Here is a 20,044-nt window from a genome sequence, read left to right on the forward strand (position 1 = left end):
TTATAATAAATAAGAAAGACCAAGCATGTACCATGTTTTTAAAACTGAAATGACGGTGCCTGTGCTAAGTGCTCTGTAGGCATTCTGTGGAGGGTATCCAACCTCCTTTAATTCTCTCCTCCTAAAGCCAGATCACACTCTAAAACTGTGTTTCTGGGAACAATCTCAATGAGGAAGCTGAGGCTACCCTAACAGCCACAGTATGAAGTTTGTGTCCCTGCCCACAAAATTCATAGGTTGAAATCCTAACCCCCATGGTGATGGTAGTAGGAGATGGGGCCTTTGGGAAGTGATTAGGTCATGAGGGTTGAGTCCTCGTGACTGGGATTAATGCCCTTATGCAAAAAAGACCCCAGAGAGCTTCTTCCTTCTCTTTCTACCATGGGAGGTTACAGGGGGAAGAGGGCCGTCTACAAGGAAGTGGCCCTCACCAGATACCAAATCTGCCAGCACCATGACCTTGGACTTCCCAGCCTCCAGAACCATGAGAAATGTTTGTAGTTTGTAAGCCATTCAGTCTCTGGTATTCTGTTATGGCAGCCTGAACAGACTAAGACAATGACCCTGCCAAGCCTACAGTTTAGTGCTCTCTGTCACTCTATCACTTTACCAGGAAAATTAGGGCACTGGCCCCTACTATTGGATCAGAACTAAAGTTTGGGGGACCAGAGATGTAGACAGTCCCTTTCTCTGTTTTAGGGAAGATAGCTAAAAAGCAGGACTCTTGCATTTGTTCTCATTCATGGCCTCAATTTTAAACGTGTCCACCTGGGGTCTCCATGTCAATATGATACAAAGTCACATACTTGCCCACAATAAAAGTTCACTTAGAATTTCAAGCAGATCCATCTGTGCTTCTTCAATCATCTTTGCTCCCTGGACTTCTGACGGTTCTATCCACATGAATCTAGGCCCTGGAGCTCAGAGCCTGCACATTAACCTAGAATTAAGCATTTGAGAAGCGTAAATACAATGTGCATCCCACTCAAATGCTTAGCGCTTCATACTACCTGGACAAGTAGAATTAATAAATATAGGAAGATTTTGTCAGAACCTGTTTTTTGATGTAGTTTTTAAAAAGCCTTTAAAGACAGAAACAAGAAATTTCCATGTGATGACATGAACCTGAAACACAAGTGCTTTAAAAGTTAGAGCTGAATATCTGACGTACCTTTTCCCCAAACTCTTTTGCTTTAATCTTGAGCTTATTAACTTGAGATTCGGCTATCTCCGCCCTTTCCTTAGCTTCATTCAACTCATGTTGCTGCTTCTTGTACTTGGAAAGGTATTGACTAGCTTCTGCTTCCTGTAAAAATAAAAAATGAAAAAAAAAAGGAATCTCTGAGCCTACTAGTCATATTTTTGTTCTGCTCTGACATTAGAAAGTTGAAAAATGTGTGAAAGGAATCTAAACTTCTGAGTGTTGAATGGAATATCATATTTTGGTATGATATATATGGATTCAGATTCCTAGCAGGCACCAGATCCATTTTATAACTGTTGTTCCCTGGACATTTAGAACATGGTCAGCACTTTCCACCAACTGGATGTAGTCCAGCTTTCACAGATTTGGTATGTGATAGATTAACCACAGTTATTTGTTTTGTAATCAGTTTAACATCCTATTCTGGGTAGAGGGAGCTTGTCTTTACAATTATAAGGGTCAATGGGTAATTATTAGACATAGCAGTATTTTAGCCCAAAGCGTTTAAATAATCAATTCAAAACCCTTCAAGATATATTATTACTAGGCATAAGCCAATATATATGGTGCTTATCAATTACATTCCATGGAGCTGTGGCTCCTAACCAGGGTTGACAAGTACCTTTCAAGAGATGGTAGTTTTGGCCACAGTTATGTCCAGGCGCATCAGGAAAAAGGACTGTGAACTGCATTTATGCTCAAGCAAGATTTTAGAGTGAGGAAAGCCCTAGGGTGAGGAAGGTCTCAGGGTGATTACCCAACCAAAAATGTTCCATCTTTACATGATACCATGCTCTTATTTGGCTCATTTCTTGCAATGCACATGTTTGGGCATAACCACAAGGTCAAGGGAGAGAGCTCTGCCTCCCTGGAGGGAAAAGCTGCACAAATTTTAACCACAGGTAATAATTCTAGCATGAGAAAAAAACAGAATGAGCAGACTTTAAGCTGAGCTGGTCCTCTCTGACAAGCTGCTCATCTAGCTTAGGGCCACATATCTCCATGAATCAAAAGTAAGTGGCTAGGAAGTCCATGAGGCTGCAACCGCCTCAGGTACTTATCACTGCCTCGATTTCCTGCTTATAACTTTGTACGTTTAGCTGAAGATTATCCATCAGAGTCTGCATCCTGCTCGTATTTTTCTTATCTTCCTCTGCCTGCAATGTATAGGTATGTATGTGAAGGTGATTTGAAGGATGCAGCAGTATGCATTGGGTATAGCCCCACATGAGGAAATGAGAGCAAGGAAATTTTATTAAACACCAAATTTAGAGCTATGATTTGAAAAATGGGTTTAACTCTACTCATCCCAAGTTCTAAGAAATTAATAAACACAGCTCAGAGTAATGACAGTCATTTCTCCTGATCCACCACAGAACTCCCAGCCTTTGCTAAAATGGAAGTTAAAGCCACTAGTTTCAATTTGGTCTTCAGCCCTCCCATCCCAGCCAAGCCACATCTGCCTGTGGTTTCTCAGTGCCCACCTCCAACACCCCATCAAATCAATTCCTCCCTTGAACTTTCTAGTTGATCCTTGGCTTTGGATAATGGAACTATAGGAAAGTTTAAGTTTTCTGGAATTCTGGTGTGGGCATCAGCAGAGATAGTGAGGAAAATTCCATAAGCTGTGGGGACACTGTTTGGTGTGTTCTCATTGCTTCCATTGCAATCCAGGCTTGGGCTGGAGAAAGAAAATCTAGTGAGGTGGTATTTCTCAACCATGCTCTGTGAAGCCCTGGGTATTCTGAGGAGAAAGCAGTGGAGAGACAGACATGTAGGAAGGCTCTGCATGTCACCCCCTTTCCCACACCCTTTTAACTAGAGTATCTCCACTTTGGAGCTGTTGAACTTCCCTGAAGAAGAAAGTATCTTAACTGGCTGATGACTGAGATAAATCATTTACCCAAGACATACCCCCACTGCTCAAAAATTTTTTCTGGCTCCATCTTACCTATTCCATCAAGTATCAACTTTTTTGGTGGCTTTCATGGTTTCTCCACTTACCTCCCACGGCCCTCTACAAACTCCCTTCACTCCAACTAGTCTCATCTCCTGTGCCTCCATAGCTATCCTGCTTGTTCCCTCCTTGCTAGGTTTAACCATTATCCCCCAGGACACACCACAGAGGCAGCAGACAGAAATGCCCAGTGTTTTCTTGAAAGAGGCCTATTTGTTTCTCTTAGTAGCTTCAGCCCAAGGGGAAGGTTTCTAATTTAACATACATCAAGGGGCTGGCTGCATTACTCTCCAGAGACCAGGGAGGCTGGTGGGCACCATCTTCACACTGTCCCTCTGCCTCACTCCAGGTTGCTGGTATCTCTTGCAAAGGAACTTGTGCACATGTTCGGTGGCCCAGTTTTTACAGCTGCTGCCCAGGGGACACCCCTTGAAAGCTTGGCTCTGGTGGCCAGCAGGACTTATGTTCATGGGTCCTACAGTACTGCAACAAACAGACAGTTTTCAACTGGCAACCATCCGCTCCTTCCAGGGCAGCAGCAGCAGACTGAAATGCCTGGGAAAGCCATTGGGTACCATCTTCACATGCCCCACCCAGGTCACCAGTATCTCTGAGAAAGGAGCTTATGCACAGGTCTGGTGCACTGACTTTTGTAGCTGATGCCCAGAGGATACATCCCTTGATATCCTGTCTCCGGTGACCAGCAGGGCTTGTGTTCACAGGTTCAACAGGACAGTAGCAAACAAAGAAACAGTTCTTAACTGGCTGTCACCCCAAGGGTCAGAACAGAGGAAACAGAAATTCCCATCTCCCAGTCTTTCCTGGAAGAGGTATATTTGCATACTTTAAAAGCTCCCACCTGAGGGTATGGCTTCCAATCAGCCTGCATCTAGGTACTGACTGAGATCTTCCCCTTTGGGACACTGACAGCTCTTGGACACCCTCAACTACTGGGAGCCACTAAGAACAAAGAAGGCCGCTTGGACAATCACAAAGGTTTCAGAGACAACCAAGAGCTAGGGTAGGGTTGAATGATAAAGATCTTCTCTTACATGAGACTACTCATTCAAGACTGGGAGAGGTAGTTGTTTTATCTGATGCATATAAACCAACACAGAGAGTAAAAAAAATTAAGAAACAAAGGAATATGTTCCAAATGAAGGAACAAGATAAAACCCCAGAAAAGGATAAAGTGATTTACCTGATAAAGAGTTCAAAATAATGGTCATGAACATGCTCACCAAGCTCAGGAGAACTATGCATGAACAAAGTGAACACTTCAAAAATGAGAAAATATAAGAAAGTACTCCAAACAGAAATCACAGAGATGAAGAATAGAATAACTGAATTAAAAAAATATAATAGAGGCATTCAACAGTAGACTAGATGAAGCAGAAGAAAGGATCAGTGAACTTCAAGACACGGCAGTGGACTTCATCCCATTAAAGTAGCAAAAAAAAAGAAAATGAGTAAAGACAGCTTAAGGGACTTATGGAATAACATCAAGTGGACCAGCATTTGCATTATAAGGGTCTCAGAAGGGGAAGAGAGAAAGAAAGGGGCATAAAGGTGATTTGAAAAAATAATGGCTGAAAACTTCCTTAACCTAGGAGGGAAACAGACATCCAGATTCAGGAAGCCTAGAGTTCCCAATGAGAGGAACCCACAGAGACCCAAACCAAGACTATATTAAATAGTCAAAAGTTAAAGACAAAGAGAGAATCTTAAAAGTAGCAAGAGAAAAACAACTTGTTACATACAAAGGAAACTTCCATAAGACTATCAGATTTTTCAGCAGAAACTTTCCAGGCCAGAAGAAAGTGGCACAATATATTCAAAGTGCTGAAAGAAAAAAAACTGCCAATTAAGAATTCTCTAATGGCAAAGTTGTCCTTCAGAATTGAAGGACAGATAAACAGTTTTCCAGATAAGCAAAAGCTGAAGTTCAGCACCACTAAACTGGCCGTATAAGAAATGTTTAAGGGACTTTAAGCTGAAACAGAAGGGCACTCATGTGTAACAGTAAAGTATAAATCTCACTGATAAAGATAAATATAGGTTAAATTCAGAATAATCTAATATTGTAATGGTGGTAGATAAACACTTATAAATCTACTATGTAGGATTAAGAGACAAAAATGGTAAAAATGACTATACTACAAAAACTTGCTAATGAATATACAAGATAAAAAGATGTAAATTGTGACATCAAAAATATAAAACATAGGTGGGGAGAGAGCAAAACGTAGACCTTTAGAATGCAACAAAACTTAAGTTGTTATCAACTTGAGATAGACTGCTATAAATACAGGTTGTTTTATGTAAGCCTCATGGTAACCACAAAGCAAAGCCCTATAGTAGATACACAAAAGATAAACATAAAGGAATCTAGCGTACCACTACAGAAAATTATCAAAGCACAAATGAAGAGAACAAGAGAAGATAAAAAGAACAAAGGACTTACAAAACAGTCAGAAAACAATTAACAAATGGGCAATAAGTACATACCTATCAATAATTACTTTAAATGTAAATGGACTAAATTCTCTACTCCACACAGAGTGGCCAAGTGGATTAAAAAACAAGACCTATCTATCTGCTGCCTACAAAAGACTCATTTCAGATATAAGGGCTCACACAGACTGAAAGTGAAGGGATGGAAAAAGATATTCCATGCAAACGAAACTAAAATAAAGGTGGGGTAGCTATACTTATATCAGACAAAGTAGACTTTAAGACAAAGGCTAATAAGAGACAAAAGGGGTCATTATATAATGATAAAGGGGTAAATCTAACAATATGATACAACATTTGTAAATATTTATGCACCAACATAGGAGTATCCAAATCTATAAAACAAATATTAACAGGCCTAAAGGAAGAAATAAACAGCAATTAACATACGGGACTTCAATACCCCACTTTCATCGAAAGATAGATCATGCAGACAGAAAATCATTAAAGAAACATTGGCCTTAAATGACATGTTAGATAAGATGGACTTAGACATATGAAGAACATTTCATTCAAAAGCAACAGAATAAACATTATTCTCAAGCACACATAAAACATTCTCCAGGATACATGATATATTAGGCCACAAAAAAACTCTTAATAAATTTAAGAGGATTGAAATCATGCTGAGTATCTTTTCTGACCACAATGTATAAAACTAGAAACCAATTACAAGAAAAAAATAATAATTTACAAATATATGGAGATTAAACAACATGCTACTAAACAACCAATGGGTCAAAGAAGAAGTCAAAAGAGAAATAAAAAATACCTTGAGACAAATGAAAATGAAAATACAACATACGAAAACTTATGAGACTCAGCAAAAGCAGTTCTAAGAGGGAAGTTCATAGTGATAAATGCCTTTATTTATTTAGGCTGTACCACATGGCATACAAGACCTTAGTTCCCTGACTAGGGATCGAACCTATGCCCCCTGCAGTGGAAGCATGGAATCTTTTTTTTTTTTTTTAATTTTTTAACATCTTTATTGGAGTATAATTGCTTTACAATGGTGTGTTAGTTTCTCCTTTATAACAAAGTGTATCAGTTATACCTATACATATATCCCCATATCTCTTCCCTCTTGCATCTCCCTCCCTCTCACCCTCCCTATCCCACCCCTCTAGGTGGTCACAAAGCACCGAGCTGATCTCCCTGTGCTATGTGGCTGCTTCCCACTAGCTATCTATTTTACATTTGGTAGTGTATATATGTCCATGCCACTCTCTTACTTTGTCACAGCTTACCCTTCCCCCTCCCCATATCCTCAAGTCCATTCTCTAGTAGGTCTGTGTCTTTATTCCCGTCTTGCCCCTAGGTTCTTCATGACCATTTTTTTTCCCTTAGATTCCATATGTATGTGTTAGCATACGGTATTTGTTTTTCTCTTTCTGACTTACTTCACTCTGTATGACAGACTCTAGGTCCATCCACCTCACTACAAATAACTCAATTTCATTTCTTTTTATGACTGAGTAATATTCCATTGTATATATGTGCCACATCTTCTTTATCCATTCATCTGTTGATGGACACTTAGGTTGCTTCCATGTCCTGGCTATTGTAAATAGAGCTGCAATGAACATTGTGGTACATGACTCTTTTTGAATTATGGTTTTCTCAGGGTACATGCCCAGTAGTGGGATTGCTGGGTCGTATGGTAGTTCTAGTTTAAGTTTTTTAAGGAACCTCCATACTGTTCTCCATAGTGGCTGTATCAATTTACATTCCCACCAACAGTGCAAGAGGGTTCCCTTTTCTCCACACCCTCTCCAGCATTTGTTGTTTGTAGATTTTTTGATGATGGCCATTCTGACTGGTGTGGGATGATATCTCATTGTAGTTTTGATTTGCATTTCTCTAATGATTAATGATGTTGAGCATTCTTTCATGTGTTTGTTGGCAATCTGTATATCTTCTTTGGAGAAATATCTATTTAGGTCTTCTGCCCATTTTTGGATTGGGTTGTTTGTTTTTTTGATATTGAGCTGCATGAGCTGGGAAGCATGGAATCTTAACCACTGGACTGCCAGGGAAGTTCCAATGCCTACATTTGGAAACAAGAAAAACCTCAAACAAACAACCTAATTTTACACCTCAAGGAACTAGAAAAAGAAGAGCAAATGAAGCCCAAAGTTAATAGAAGGAAGGAAGTAACAAAAATCAAGGTGGAAATAAACAGAGACTAAAAAAAACAGTAGAAAACATCAATGAAGCTAAGAGCTGTTTTTTAAAATAAACAAAATTGACAAACCCTTAACTAGACTCACCAAGAAAAAGAGAGAGGACTCAAATAAAATCAGACATGAAAGAGGAGATGTTATAACTGATACCATAGAAATACAAAGGATCATAAGAGACTACTAGGAACAATTATGTACCAACAGTTTGGACAACCTAGAAGAAATGGATAAATTCTACAACATACAACCTACCATGACTGAATCATGAAGAAATGGAAAATCTGAAGGCCAATTGCTAGTTAGGTCATTAAATCAGTAATCAATAACCTCCCAACATAAAAAGTCCAGGACCAGACAGCTTCACTGGTGAATTCTACCAAACATTTAAAGAAGAATACCAATCTTTTCTAAACTATACCAAAAAATAGAAGAGTAGGGAACACTTCCAAACTCATTTTCTGAGGTCAGGATTACCCTGATACCAAAACTGGAAGAGGACATCATGAAAAAAAGAAAACTATAGGCCAATATCCCTGATGCATATAGATGCAAAAATCCTCAAAAAATATTAGCAAACTGTATTCAACAATACATTAAAAGAATCATACACCATGATCAAGTAGGATTTGTTCCAGTGATGCAAGGATGGTTCAATATCTGCAAATCAATCAATGTGATACACCACATTAACAAAATGAAGGGTAAAAATCATATGATCATCTCAAAAATGTCAGCAAAAAATATTTGACAAAATTTAACATTCATTTATGATAAAACCTCTAAACAAAGTAGATATAGAGGGAAAATACCTCAACATAGTAAAGGTCATATATGACAAACCCAAACCTGTCATAATACTCAGTGAAGAAAAACTGAAAGCTTTCCCTCTCAGATCAGGAACAAGACAGGGTGTCCATTCTTGCCGCTTTTATTCAACATAGTACTGGAAGTCCCAGCCAGAGCAATTGGGCAAGAAAAAGAGATAAAAGGCATCCACATTGGAAAGGAAGAAGTAAAAGTCTCTCTATTTACAGATGACATGATATTTTATATAGAAAACCCTAAAGACTTCAATAAAACTGTTAGAACTAATAAAAGGATTCAGTAAATTTGCAGGATACAAAATCATTATACAAAAATCAGTTGTGTTTCTGTACACTAATATGAACTATCACAAAGAGAAATTAAGAAAACAATACCATTTATAATTTCAACAAAAAGAATAAAATACTTAGGAGTAAATTTAACCGAGGGGAGTGAAAGATTTGCACACTGAAAACTATAAGACATTAATGAAAGAAATTGAAGAAGACACAAATAAGTGGAAAGATATTCTGTGCTCATGGATTGGAAGAATTAATGTTAAAATATCCATACTACCCAAAGCAATCTACAAAGTCAATGCAATCACTACCATAATTCCAATGGCACTTTTCACAGAAATAGAATGGAACCACAAAAGACCCCGAATAGCCAAAACAATCTTGGGAAAGAAGAACAAAGCTGAAGGCATCATGCTCCCTGATTTCAATTTCAAACATATTACGAAGGTATAGTAATTGAAACAGTATGGTATTGGAATAAAAACAGACATGTAGATCAACTGAACAGAATAGAGAGCCCAGAAATACTCATATATACATGGCCAATTTATGACAAATGAGCCAGGAATATATAATGGGGAAAAGACAGCCACCTCTTCAATAAACGGTGTTGGGAAAATTGGACAGCCTTATGCAAAAGAATGAAATTTGACCGTTATCTTACACCATATATAAAAATGAACTCAAAATGGATACAAATTTGGATCTAAGACCTGGAATCATAAGACTCCTAGAAGACAACACAGAGGGTAAGCTCCATGACATTGGTCTTGACAAGGATTTTTTTTTTATTTGACGCCAAAAGCAAAAGTAATAGAAGCAAAAATAAACAAGTGGAACTACATCAAACTTTAAAACTTCTATACAGCAAAGGAAACTATCAACAAAATGAAAAGGCAACCTGTGGAATGGGAGAAAATATTTTCACATCATATATCCAAGACGAGGTTAATATCTAAAAAAATAAAGAACTTATACAACTGAATATCAAAAAAATTAAAAACCTGATTAAAAATGGATAGATGATCTGAATAGACAATTTTCCAAAGAACATACAAATGGCCAACAGGTACATCAAAAGGTACTCAACATCACTAATCATCAGGGAAATGCAAATCAAGACCACAATGAGATATCATCTCACACTAGTTAGAATGCCTATCATCAAAAAAAATAAGAAATAACAAGCGTTGGTGAGAATGTGAAGAAAAGGAGTCCTTGTACACTCTTGGTAGGAATGCAAATTGGTATAGCCACTATGAAAAGTTGTAAGGAGTTTCCTCAAAAAATTAAAAATAGAACTACCATATGATCCAGCAATTCCTCTTGTAGGTATTTATCTGCAGGAAATGAAATCACTATCTCAAAGAGATATCTTCACCCCCATGTTCATGGCAACAGTATTTACAGTAGCCAAAATATGGAAGCAATCTAAGTATCCATCAACAGATGAATGGAAAAAGAAGATGTGGTGTGTGTACATACATACACACACACACACACACACACACACACACACACTGGAATATTACTCAGCCATAAAAAAGATGGAAATCCTGCCATTTGTGACAACATGGATGGATCTTGAGGGCATTATAATAGGTGAAATAAATCAGGCAAAGAAAGACAATATATTATCTAATCTATATGTGGAATCTAAAAAACTGAATTCACATAAACAGAGAATGGATTAGAGGCTGCCAGAGGAGGGTGATTGGGGGTGGGGGAAATGGGTGATTGTGGTCAAAAGGTACAAACTTCTAGTTATAGGATGAATAAGTCCTGGGAATGTAATATAGAGCATGGTGACTATAGTTAACAATGCTGTATTGTATATTTGAAAGTTGCTAAGAGAATAGATCTTAAGAGTTCTCATCACAAGAAAAAAAAATTTTGCAGCTATGTGGGGTGATGGGTGTTAACTAAACTTGTTGTAATAATCATATTGCAATGTAAACATGTATCAACATATATCAAATCATTAAGTTGTACACCCCAAACTGATACAATGTTATCTGTTTTATATATATATATATGAAGGAAGGGAGGGAGGAAGGAGAGTTTGGTTTAACCAACTCTTTGTGCTGCCTAGAGCACTCCTCCCCCACTCCCACCTTAAAGTACAATCTGACAGTAGATAATTAATTACTATTTTTAAACTTCCTAAGGCAGGGGCCAATATATAAGAAATCACCTGATTGGGGAAATGAGATGTCTACTTTATAAATAAAATCCCTCTTTGTTTTCATCTGCCTAGCTCTCTACCTCTCAGGTTTAAGAAACTTGAAGACTCATAGAATTATGTGGTCATAGGGAATTCCAAACCCAATAGAGGTTTAACTGCTTAAAACCAATTTACTCAGGTGAGTAAATTTCCTGTGTGGGAAAGGAGGCCACACATGAGAAAACTGAAAAAGGCTAGGTGATATTGATGTTCCCCCCACGTGGGGAGGCAAAGCCTTTGTTAGGTTTAGGTTCACATCTCAGCTCCCTCCAAGGCATTAAGTAACTGTGGTTGCCATAGTTGTGCAGGGCTCAGATTTCCCTTCAAGAAAACAACCTGCCATTCAGCTGTGAGGAGTGCAGGAACATGAAACCCTCCAACTGCAGTGCCTTTGGGATCTGCTGTAGCATTTATACTGAGATCACATACTCCCCAAGCAGCCCCCAGCTGACAGTGGGGCACAGCCAAGTTACCAGGATCTGGCTTTTTTTGCCCAGCATGGGACTTCTTACAGCAATCTATGTGCTGGAGACTTGCCCAGAGCTGCACTGCAACCGGAGGCTCCTTCTATCCCATCCTCCTTCCTTCACCCTTTCCTTCTATCCCATCCTCCTTCCTTCACCCTTTCCTTTCACAGGTGTCAGACTCACAAGGTGCTCTGAAAGCTTTCTCTACCTCAGCCTGCTTGCTCTCCCCTTTATCTTTCCCAGGTGTTACCTCCAATAAATCTCTTGTGCTTTAACTCCATCCTGGCATCTGGTTCCTGGAGAACAAACCCAAGACTAAATTTTGTTTTCTTATCCCTAGAAATGAAGATACTATATCCATATTTAGATTGGAAAGGATTAAATAACATCTACACACAGATCCCTGAATATAGGAAGCAGACAAAGGTAACATGGGGCAGGTGGATGGAGAGGTGGGAGGAGAGGGAGGAAAACTGTCTTTACCTTCCATAACGAGTATAGGTTCCTAATCCTATGTCCTGCTTTATAGCGTACATTTTTAGACACTGGAGAGAGGAAAATAGGATGAATTTCCAGACACTAGAGGGACATATTGGGGAAGATAAATGCTCAGTGGGGACTGGCCATAGAACTATTGTGGATGGGGTGACACTTGATTCCCTTTTCCAATACAGTATGATCTTCCTGGAGGATTTTTCCTAGGAAAGGAAAACCATATTTATGTCCCTTTCAAAATGACATTTCATAAAGGCATCTACAATGTACTATCACAGAACACCCTGCCTCATAGTCCTGATGGTTATTTTGATGTTAAAGGAGAACAGATTGAGTTGACTCGACATCTACCTTGAATATTTCAAAAGCAGGCATTGATATCAAAGAACGTGGAGAGCTCTCTAACATCTCTTTAAACTGACAGGGTCTAGCCTGTTATCTTGAATAAAAAGGTACTCAATTGGTATTATCTGATTTGATGGCAGAAAAATCATTGTATAATTGAATAGATATACTCTAAGCATTGGGCAGACACTTGGAAGAAATTAAGAAATACACCACCATACTAGTACAAGGGAAACACTAAGATTATTGCTACCAAGAAACAAAGATAAAAATACAGTAGAATAAGATTGTATTCCTTGGGACAACAGAAACCAAAGAAAGTATAGCTTTGGTGTATTGTTGTATGATGAACCTGTTTACAGAAGAAAACTGTAAGAATAATCCATAGGAAAATAGAAAGAAAAAGCCAGACATAATTAACAAGCAGCATTTTGCTTCCTCATGTTTTCTTATCCTTGCTCAAAAAAAGAGTAGAATAGCACACCTTTCACGTTCCCCAGGTGTTTACTTCCTCAGCCACACATGCCATGGGTGCATTCCCCAGTGTCAGACTAACTCGCCTTAGAAAAGAACCACTTATTCAGCAAAGAAGAACTGTGCGAATACCTCATTTCATTTCGTCTTAATTAGCCCAAGATGATGTTTCTGAAGCGTTCTGCTTTCTTATCAACACTATCCTTCCTATTGCAAGGAAGGCAGACTTTGATGTCTTTGACACCAACTCAACCTCAGGGACCAGCATCAGGACCAGCGGATCTCACGTGAGTGCTGTCCAAGTTGCTGTAAAGCGGGCGCCTAGGATGAGTTTGCCTTTTCATTGGAACAAGCTGTACTGTGCAGCGGAGAGGGCTAGAAAGTGACCTCTGGCATCTGTGTTAACAACTGAAACACGTGCACTTACTCTGTGCCAGGAAGGTGCTGGGCCCAGAGTGGTGAGCAAGACTGTGCCTCCGCTACCGTGGAATCGCTGGTCTTCTCCATTTGAAGAAAAGGGAAGAAAGGCTAGAAAATGAAAACACAAGTGAAGGAGTACGTTGCTACTTTGGCAATACATTAGTTACTGGTAAGAAGTCTGCCCACCTCTTTTCAGTTATTTGCTTAGACCAAGGCCAGTCCACAGGGAAACAGTCAGAAAGCTGCGGGGGCCTCTCAGCATTTGCTGTGTTTCCACCTGGCCCCAGCACCAGATAGAGTCCTCGGTGGCCTGGAGTGTTCATGCGGCCAGAAAACAAGAGTGGAAATGTCCCCTGCTCCAATTTAGCTAGCGTCCCATGCAACCTGCTGGCTGAGTCGCCCGCCCCCCTTCCCCGTCTCTGCCAGTCACTTCATTTACACATTGTTCTCACTCAGCCTCTCACAGGAAGACATCTTTCTGAAAGTGCTGCAGACATTATGTGTGAAGAAACAAGGACAGTATAAATAGCTTTTCACTTCTAATTGCAACTTGCTGCTCACATTTTGCTTCCTGAGAGCTCTGAAAAGAGACTATCCCAAACCAACAATAGCACAGGAGCCCTGGAAGGGCAGGTTGATGTCTCCTGCTGAAGGAGAGCAAAGATGGAGAGAGAACTACAGGAGACCTAGGGGCTCGTTTCAGACCTGAAGGAGCACATCTGCCCAGGGTAGAGCGCAGCCAGGCGAACAGGGAGTGGCTTCCTGGAGTACCTGGTGGGTCAGCTCTTTGATGCATCGCTCAAGCCTGCGGGCTCCCCTCTGGGCCTCCGCGTTGCGTCGGACTTCGCTTTCCAGTTCACCGTCCAGTTCACGGACCTGCAAGCAAACCACGGTCTCAGATGACAGGCGGGCAGCCAGCAAGCCAGGCGGGCATTGCATTTGCCTGCTGGCACGATCATTTGAAATAGTGACACCATCAGGGAAGACGGGTGCTCTCTCATTCTGGCAGTGGTGAAAGAGGGCAAACTCTCTGGGAAAACCACCTCGCCAAAAGTGAGCTGGTTGAACTATGTGAGCTCATAAAAGGGCTGTTTAGACTCAAGGATGTGAAAGGCTAATCCACGCAGAGGTGATAAACTTCCCCTCTTGGATTACAAAATTACACACACGTGTGTATTACGAATGTACGTAAGTATATAGAGAGAATAAGCTATATATAGCACTCTTTAAGGATTCAGCCAATGTACTGCCTCATCTTAAGCTTCTTTCTCCATGTTAAGCTCTGACTCTCTAAAGAAATCAGACTCTGAGTTTTTGTCACACATATGTCACCCACAGCCCCATAGACCTGCTTTGTGGGAGAGCTGTAGTACAGATGAACAGCTGGCCTGCAGCCTTACAGAGTTATACAACCAAGGTTAACATAATATTCATTCAACAAATATTTGATGCCTACTATGCATCAGACACCAGGGCCAGGGATGCAGCAGGGAACAAAACAGACAAAACTCTCTCCCCTCTATAAGCATCCATTCTAAGGAAGGGAAACACACAAACGAAACAAAGTAAAATACAGACTATGTTAGATGGTGATAAGTGGTATGGAGAGAAATAAAGCAGCACACGGGGTAGGGGGTTGAAGGGGGAGGGTGCGTTTCATATGATTTTGCAATCACACCAACTATACAAGTTGCATTCAGAAGGTCTAGCTTTTATCTCTGTGTTCTCCTCCTATGAGTAATTGTTTTTATTAGTCCTTGTTTTATTCTGTCACCAATTCTTTTTGAAAATACAAGCAAATGTGTACATGTCTTCATGTTTCCCCTCTTTCTTGCACAGAAGTTTGTATACTCTCAACATCACCTGTACCTTTTATCATCATTATACCACTAGCCATGATCTCCAGGACATTACAGAGCTCTTCCTCACTCCTTTTTAATCAGTGTGATTATATGGATGTACCATCAATGTGCATTGGTATTCCATTATACGGATATACCATAAATGTGCAAAGGCAATACTTTATTTTTCAGAGGCCCTTCTGAACCATGAAATCCCACTCAAATATCCTTTCCATCCTTATAGCATTTGTCACATGACCTATACGTTGTCACTGAAATTGATTCAATAATTTTAAAAATCCTATTTTCAAGCTAGGTCTTCCTATTTATTTTTGAGCTCCCTGAAGGCAGGTGCTACATCATTTCTGTCAGGCCTTTTACTATATTTTCACTAAGTCTGTTTTGATCCTTGATTTAGTTATTTCCCTCCCCTTTGTCTGGCTGTTAGGAAACGGGCATTCTCCACAGAGGAAATAACAGGAGCAAAGGCACAGAAGCAAGACTGCGAGGGTGTGTTTGGAAACAGTTGGTCTCCCTGGCTGTGGGGAGCCCTAGAGCTGGGGCGGGTGAGTGGGAGGAACTGCATTCTCACTTAGCAGGATGGCGGATTTCACCCAGTCCAAGAAAAGTCCTATTTAGTGGCCCAAAGTCAAGAAGAAGGAAAGAATATACTGAGATCTGACACTGTCAAAGATCTGAACATGTTACAAGCAAAAGTGAGGAGGGAGGTAGGGGCTATCTGGTGTGACATTACAGGACAAAAAGGCTTCGAATTGGGAGTTGTCAAGACCCCATGATTATGCAGGCAAACTCCTACCCTGGATTCTAGTTTCTGGCTTTGCTTTCTATTCCCTATCATGGCGGTCTGCTCAGCGTCATCCAGCCTTTCCTGTAAGTCTTTGCTCCATGTTCTTTCTCATCCTCTCCAAGTGGGCATTGGTATCTTGCTCCTTCTTCAGTTCTTCTGACATGTTTGCTACCTAGAAAAGAAGGAAAGGGACTGAGACAATCCAGCAGCCAATCAAGCTTAACATTTCTACCCACAGTCTTCCGTTCCTGATGTGACTAGGTGCCATGCCTTGCCTCTGTGTACTTAATCTCTTCCCACCATGCTCTCCCTAACCTCTGTGGCCCTCGAGTTTGTTAACCATAAGGCAATCAAGATAGCAGCAGCTACTGGAGATAAGGGTGAGGGGTGGTGGAAACAGACCAGAGATGAAACACCATGTGAACATTATTATACACCTGTATTGAAAGAAAGATGACCAACTGAAGGCACAGCTTTTAACTGAGTAAAGCACCAGGACATGTCCTGTAACATCATGCACCAGGAAAAGTGTGGAGTGCCTATGAGAACCTTTTTCACGTCTCACTTCTATAATTCTGTGATGTGCAACTGCAAACAAATTTAGGCTCCAGGAATTTGGTAGCAACTGAGGCTCTCAGTGCCAATAATCTGGCACAAGGAGGGTTAATTCTTGTGAAGCCCACTCTTGGCTTTGGCTATGTATACTAAGGGCTTGGGGTCTCGCTGCAATTATTAAGAACTGTTTCATGACTCTCTCAGTGCCTTTAATGTAAGGACACTGCCCTCCCAGACAAAGTTTCTCTGTCTATCAGGTTACCAACCATCTGTATAATTTAAGTGTGAGACGTCTGTGTAGATGGTGAGGGCAAAGAATGAATGACGGAGGTAACTGGGTTCTGCTATGTGGGGTTGGAACTCACAGCTGAACTATTGGAGAATTAAAGCGAGGAAAGAGGTAGTGAGTTCATTTTTCAACATTGTCAAGGAAATCTTATAAAGGTGAGGTTATACAGATAGAGTCTTCCTAATGTGTTGACTGAATATACCTACCAAGCAGGAGTAAAAGCTCTTTTTATTCCTTTCTATCTATGTGGATTTTCATAAATGTTAAGCATATTATTTTTTCCTTGGCCAAACGCTTTTAAGCTTTCACACACCTCTTATCCATCAGAAAGCTTTTAAGCTTTTCACACACCTCTTTTCCATCAGAAAGTGTCTGCTTTGAATGGCTGAGTGCTAGGCATGCTTCCCCATTCTTCTAGATTCTACAGTGACCTGGTAGCTAGGATTTGGTGCAAAAGTTTTGTTTAGCTCCCCAAATGCGAAATATCTCAGTAAGCTTTTCCCTCCTTTTGAATTTTAAAATGACTAATGTAAAATCTAATTGAATATCTTGTCTCCTCGATTCCCATATAGTTTTTAGCAAAAGGATCAGTTTTCATTCACAGGGCAAGGTCAGGGCTGCTGCATGTGTTTGTGTGTTGATGGACTATACAGAACCACCTGATGGGGATGGGGATGGGGTGGGTGGAGGCTGAAATCAAGCCCAAGCTCTGCTCAGCAAGCACTGGCACTTGCAAGGCTGGGTTCTTCACACACAGACTTCTCCTCACCTCCCTCCTCCATGACATTTTTTTTTTTTTTTTTTTTTTTTTGCTGAGTATTGCCTTCTGGTTGCCATGCCTTTTGAGAGAAGTCAGCATCTACCCACAGTGGGGGTCCAGTGGGTGGCTTTTTCCAGTTGCCACAAAGGTACAGTCAAGGCTGGCAGCCAACCCTGAGCTTAGTCTCATTCAGGAAAAACACCACTATAAACAATTTTAAACTTGCAGATAAGGAAGGTACACCAATCCTGAAGCCCTTCTTCACCAACCTGACTCTGTTACTGAAGCAATAGTATGGTCTGTAAAAAATAAGTGAAATAGGGACTTCCCTGGTGGCGCAGTGGTTAAGAATCCGCCTGCCAATGCAGGGGACATGGGTTCAAGCCCTGGTCCGGGAAGATCCCACATGCCGTGGAGCAACTAAGCCCGTGCGCCACAACAACTGAGCCTGTGCTCTGCAGCCCGTGAGCCACCACTACTGAAGCTCGCATGCCTAGAACCCGTGCTCTGCAACAAGAGAAGCCACTGCGATGAGAAGCCCGAGCACCGCAATGAAGAGCAGCCCCCGCTCGCCGTAACTAGAGAAAGCCCGCGTGCAGCAATGAAGACCCAACGCAGGCAAAAATAAATAAATAAATAAATAAATAAAAATTAAAACAAAATAAGTGAAATAAGCATTCTTTGCAAATCATCATCATAAAGCTATTACAGACCCTAGGAAAAATATCTATGGGTAAGGAAACACAAGAAGAATTGTTTCTAGACACTAGATATATTGATTCACAAGTGGAAAGTGGATTAACTTTTTAAAAAATCTCTTGCTTTCATAAGATTTTGCTTATGGCAATTCAGCTGCTCCTTTTCATTGTGTGGACAGAGTGGAAGGGAGGAGCCAATTGGCCTAATTTTTCAAAATAGGGACAGAGGCAGAGGGGTCAGCTGACCTCCCCGTAGCCATATGGAGAATCAATGGAATCCTTTTTGTCTGCAGCTTTGCCCCTGCCCCTTGGCTACTGCTCCCATCAACTCTGGAAGACAGGAGCAAGCAGGCAGTCAATGGACCCACCTCGGTGGGTGGCTGCCTTCTTGGCCTTCTCTTCTGCATTTTGACATCCTTGCATCACCTCTTCAGCTGCCTTCTGCATCCTGGCAACACCAACCTCCAGTTTCTCCTTCTGGCTGAGGAGACTCGTGCTCTAAGGAAAAGCGGCATCCTCATTAGGCAAGTTGAGATCAGTGGTGCAAACGCAAGCTGGTGTGTTCAGGACATGCAATGCGAGGGGCTCTGGCCGGGAGGGTGTTTTCCTCTCGTCAGCCATACTCATGAAGCAATACTTCCAGGCCCAGGAGACAATGTTAGACTTGAATGCAAGGGATTTCATCCATTAGAGGCTTAGTACTGGAGAGATGACAGCCTGAGTCAGAAAGGAGAAATGGACCCAGACAACCTACAAGCCCCAAACATGTGTTTGGTTTTCAGCTGGTTGAGGGATATGTTTTTCTGCTTTTTGCTCTTTGATGGGGAAGAAGCAAGTGTCCCAGAGCAGAAGTCAGGGTCAAAAGCAGACATGTGGTAAGCAGGGGTTTGGGGAATAAAAATAAGTTTCCTTCATGCTGCTCCAGGGGAAGAAAATCTTCCTCATTATCTACCTCTGCTTCTATTAATTTTGCAGTGAGGGGGTGGGAAAAGCAATTTAGATGAGCCTCATCCCCCAGGCCTGAGAAACCTCCATTACGCTGGAGGATTATTTGTGTTCTTTGGCTGATGCTGCCCTAATTCTTTCCTTCCTGGGTTGTGACATTAGAGGCTGAAACTCCTTTTTGGTCTGTGTTTGTAGCACAGTTTTTCTGAGGGTGTGAAATCTTAGCATAGAGAATGTATTTAAAAGGCATAGCCTTCCTATTTTTAAGTTCTCTTCTGTTCATTCACTTTTCCTCTAGCTAGTGCCTCTCTCAGTGGCAAGATTAAGCCTTTGGAAATAGGAAGAAAGATATTCCAGCCTCACAGGTTCTACCCTACTTCCTTGATGGCGTGAAGCATCTTCATCAAGGTTGCTATCCTCTGTCCTTATGGAGAGCCAGGCTCTGTGTGCCTCAGGCCTCCCACTGCCATGGGTGTGGCCTGGAGGGATGAGGGTATTTCCGGGAGTATGCTGGGATGCTCACTGCACATAACTCCATAGAAACTCTTTCTTTGTAAAGACAGGTACAATATAAATGGTGATTCGTTTATACATAGAATCATTTAAAATCTGTTAGGGAGTTGATGGTTAAAATCTTTTCAAGCTGAATGATTGGTTCCGTTTGGGAAGCAGGGGATGAGGGAGTACTGTGCAGAAGAGCAATCTAGATTGTCACAGCTCAGGTTTGAAAAAGGACACATGTAATTAGACAAGGATAAG

At 40.9% G+C, this 20,044-nt stretch overlaps 1 protein-coding gene across 1 annotated transcript in view; it reads right to left on the reverse strand.

Annotated features, from left to right (window-relative positions):
* Positions 1 to 853: 853 nt before the first annotated feature.
* The window catches only part of MYH15 (myosin heavy chain 15), a 170,418-nt gene continuing 151,227 nt past the window's right edge, over positions 854 to 20,044 (reverse strand). Inside the window, 7 exon segments of the mRNA XM_061193051.1 lie at positions 854 to 940; positions 1,172 to 1,302; positions 2,262 to 2,361; positions 14,161 to 14,265; positions 16,048 to 16,129; positions 16,131 to 16,206; positions 18,709 to 18,836. Of these exon segments, the coding sequence (XP_061049034.1) occupies positions 908 to 940; positions 1,172 to 1,302; positions 2,262 to 2,361; positions 14,161 to 14,265; positions 16,048 to 16,129; positions 16,131 to 16,206; positions 18,709 to 18,836 (655 nt within the window). The 3' untranslated portion in view covers positions 854 to 907.

The sequence above is a fragment of the Eubalaena glacialis genome, chromosome 6 (genome assembly GCF_028564815.1).
Source record: "Eubalaena glacialis isolate mEubGla1 chromosome 6, mEubGla1.1.hap2.+ XY, whole genome shotgun sequence".
NCBI classification, from domain to species: domain Eukaryota; kingdom Metazoa; phylum Chordata; class Mammalia; order Artiodactyla; family Balaenidae; genus Eubalaena; species Eubalaena glacialis.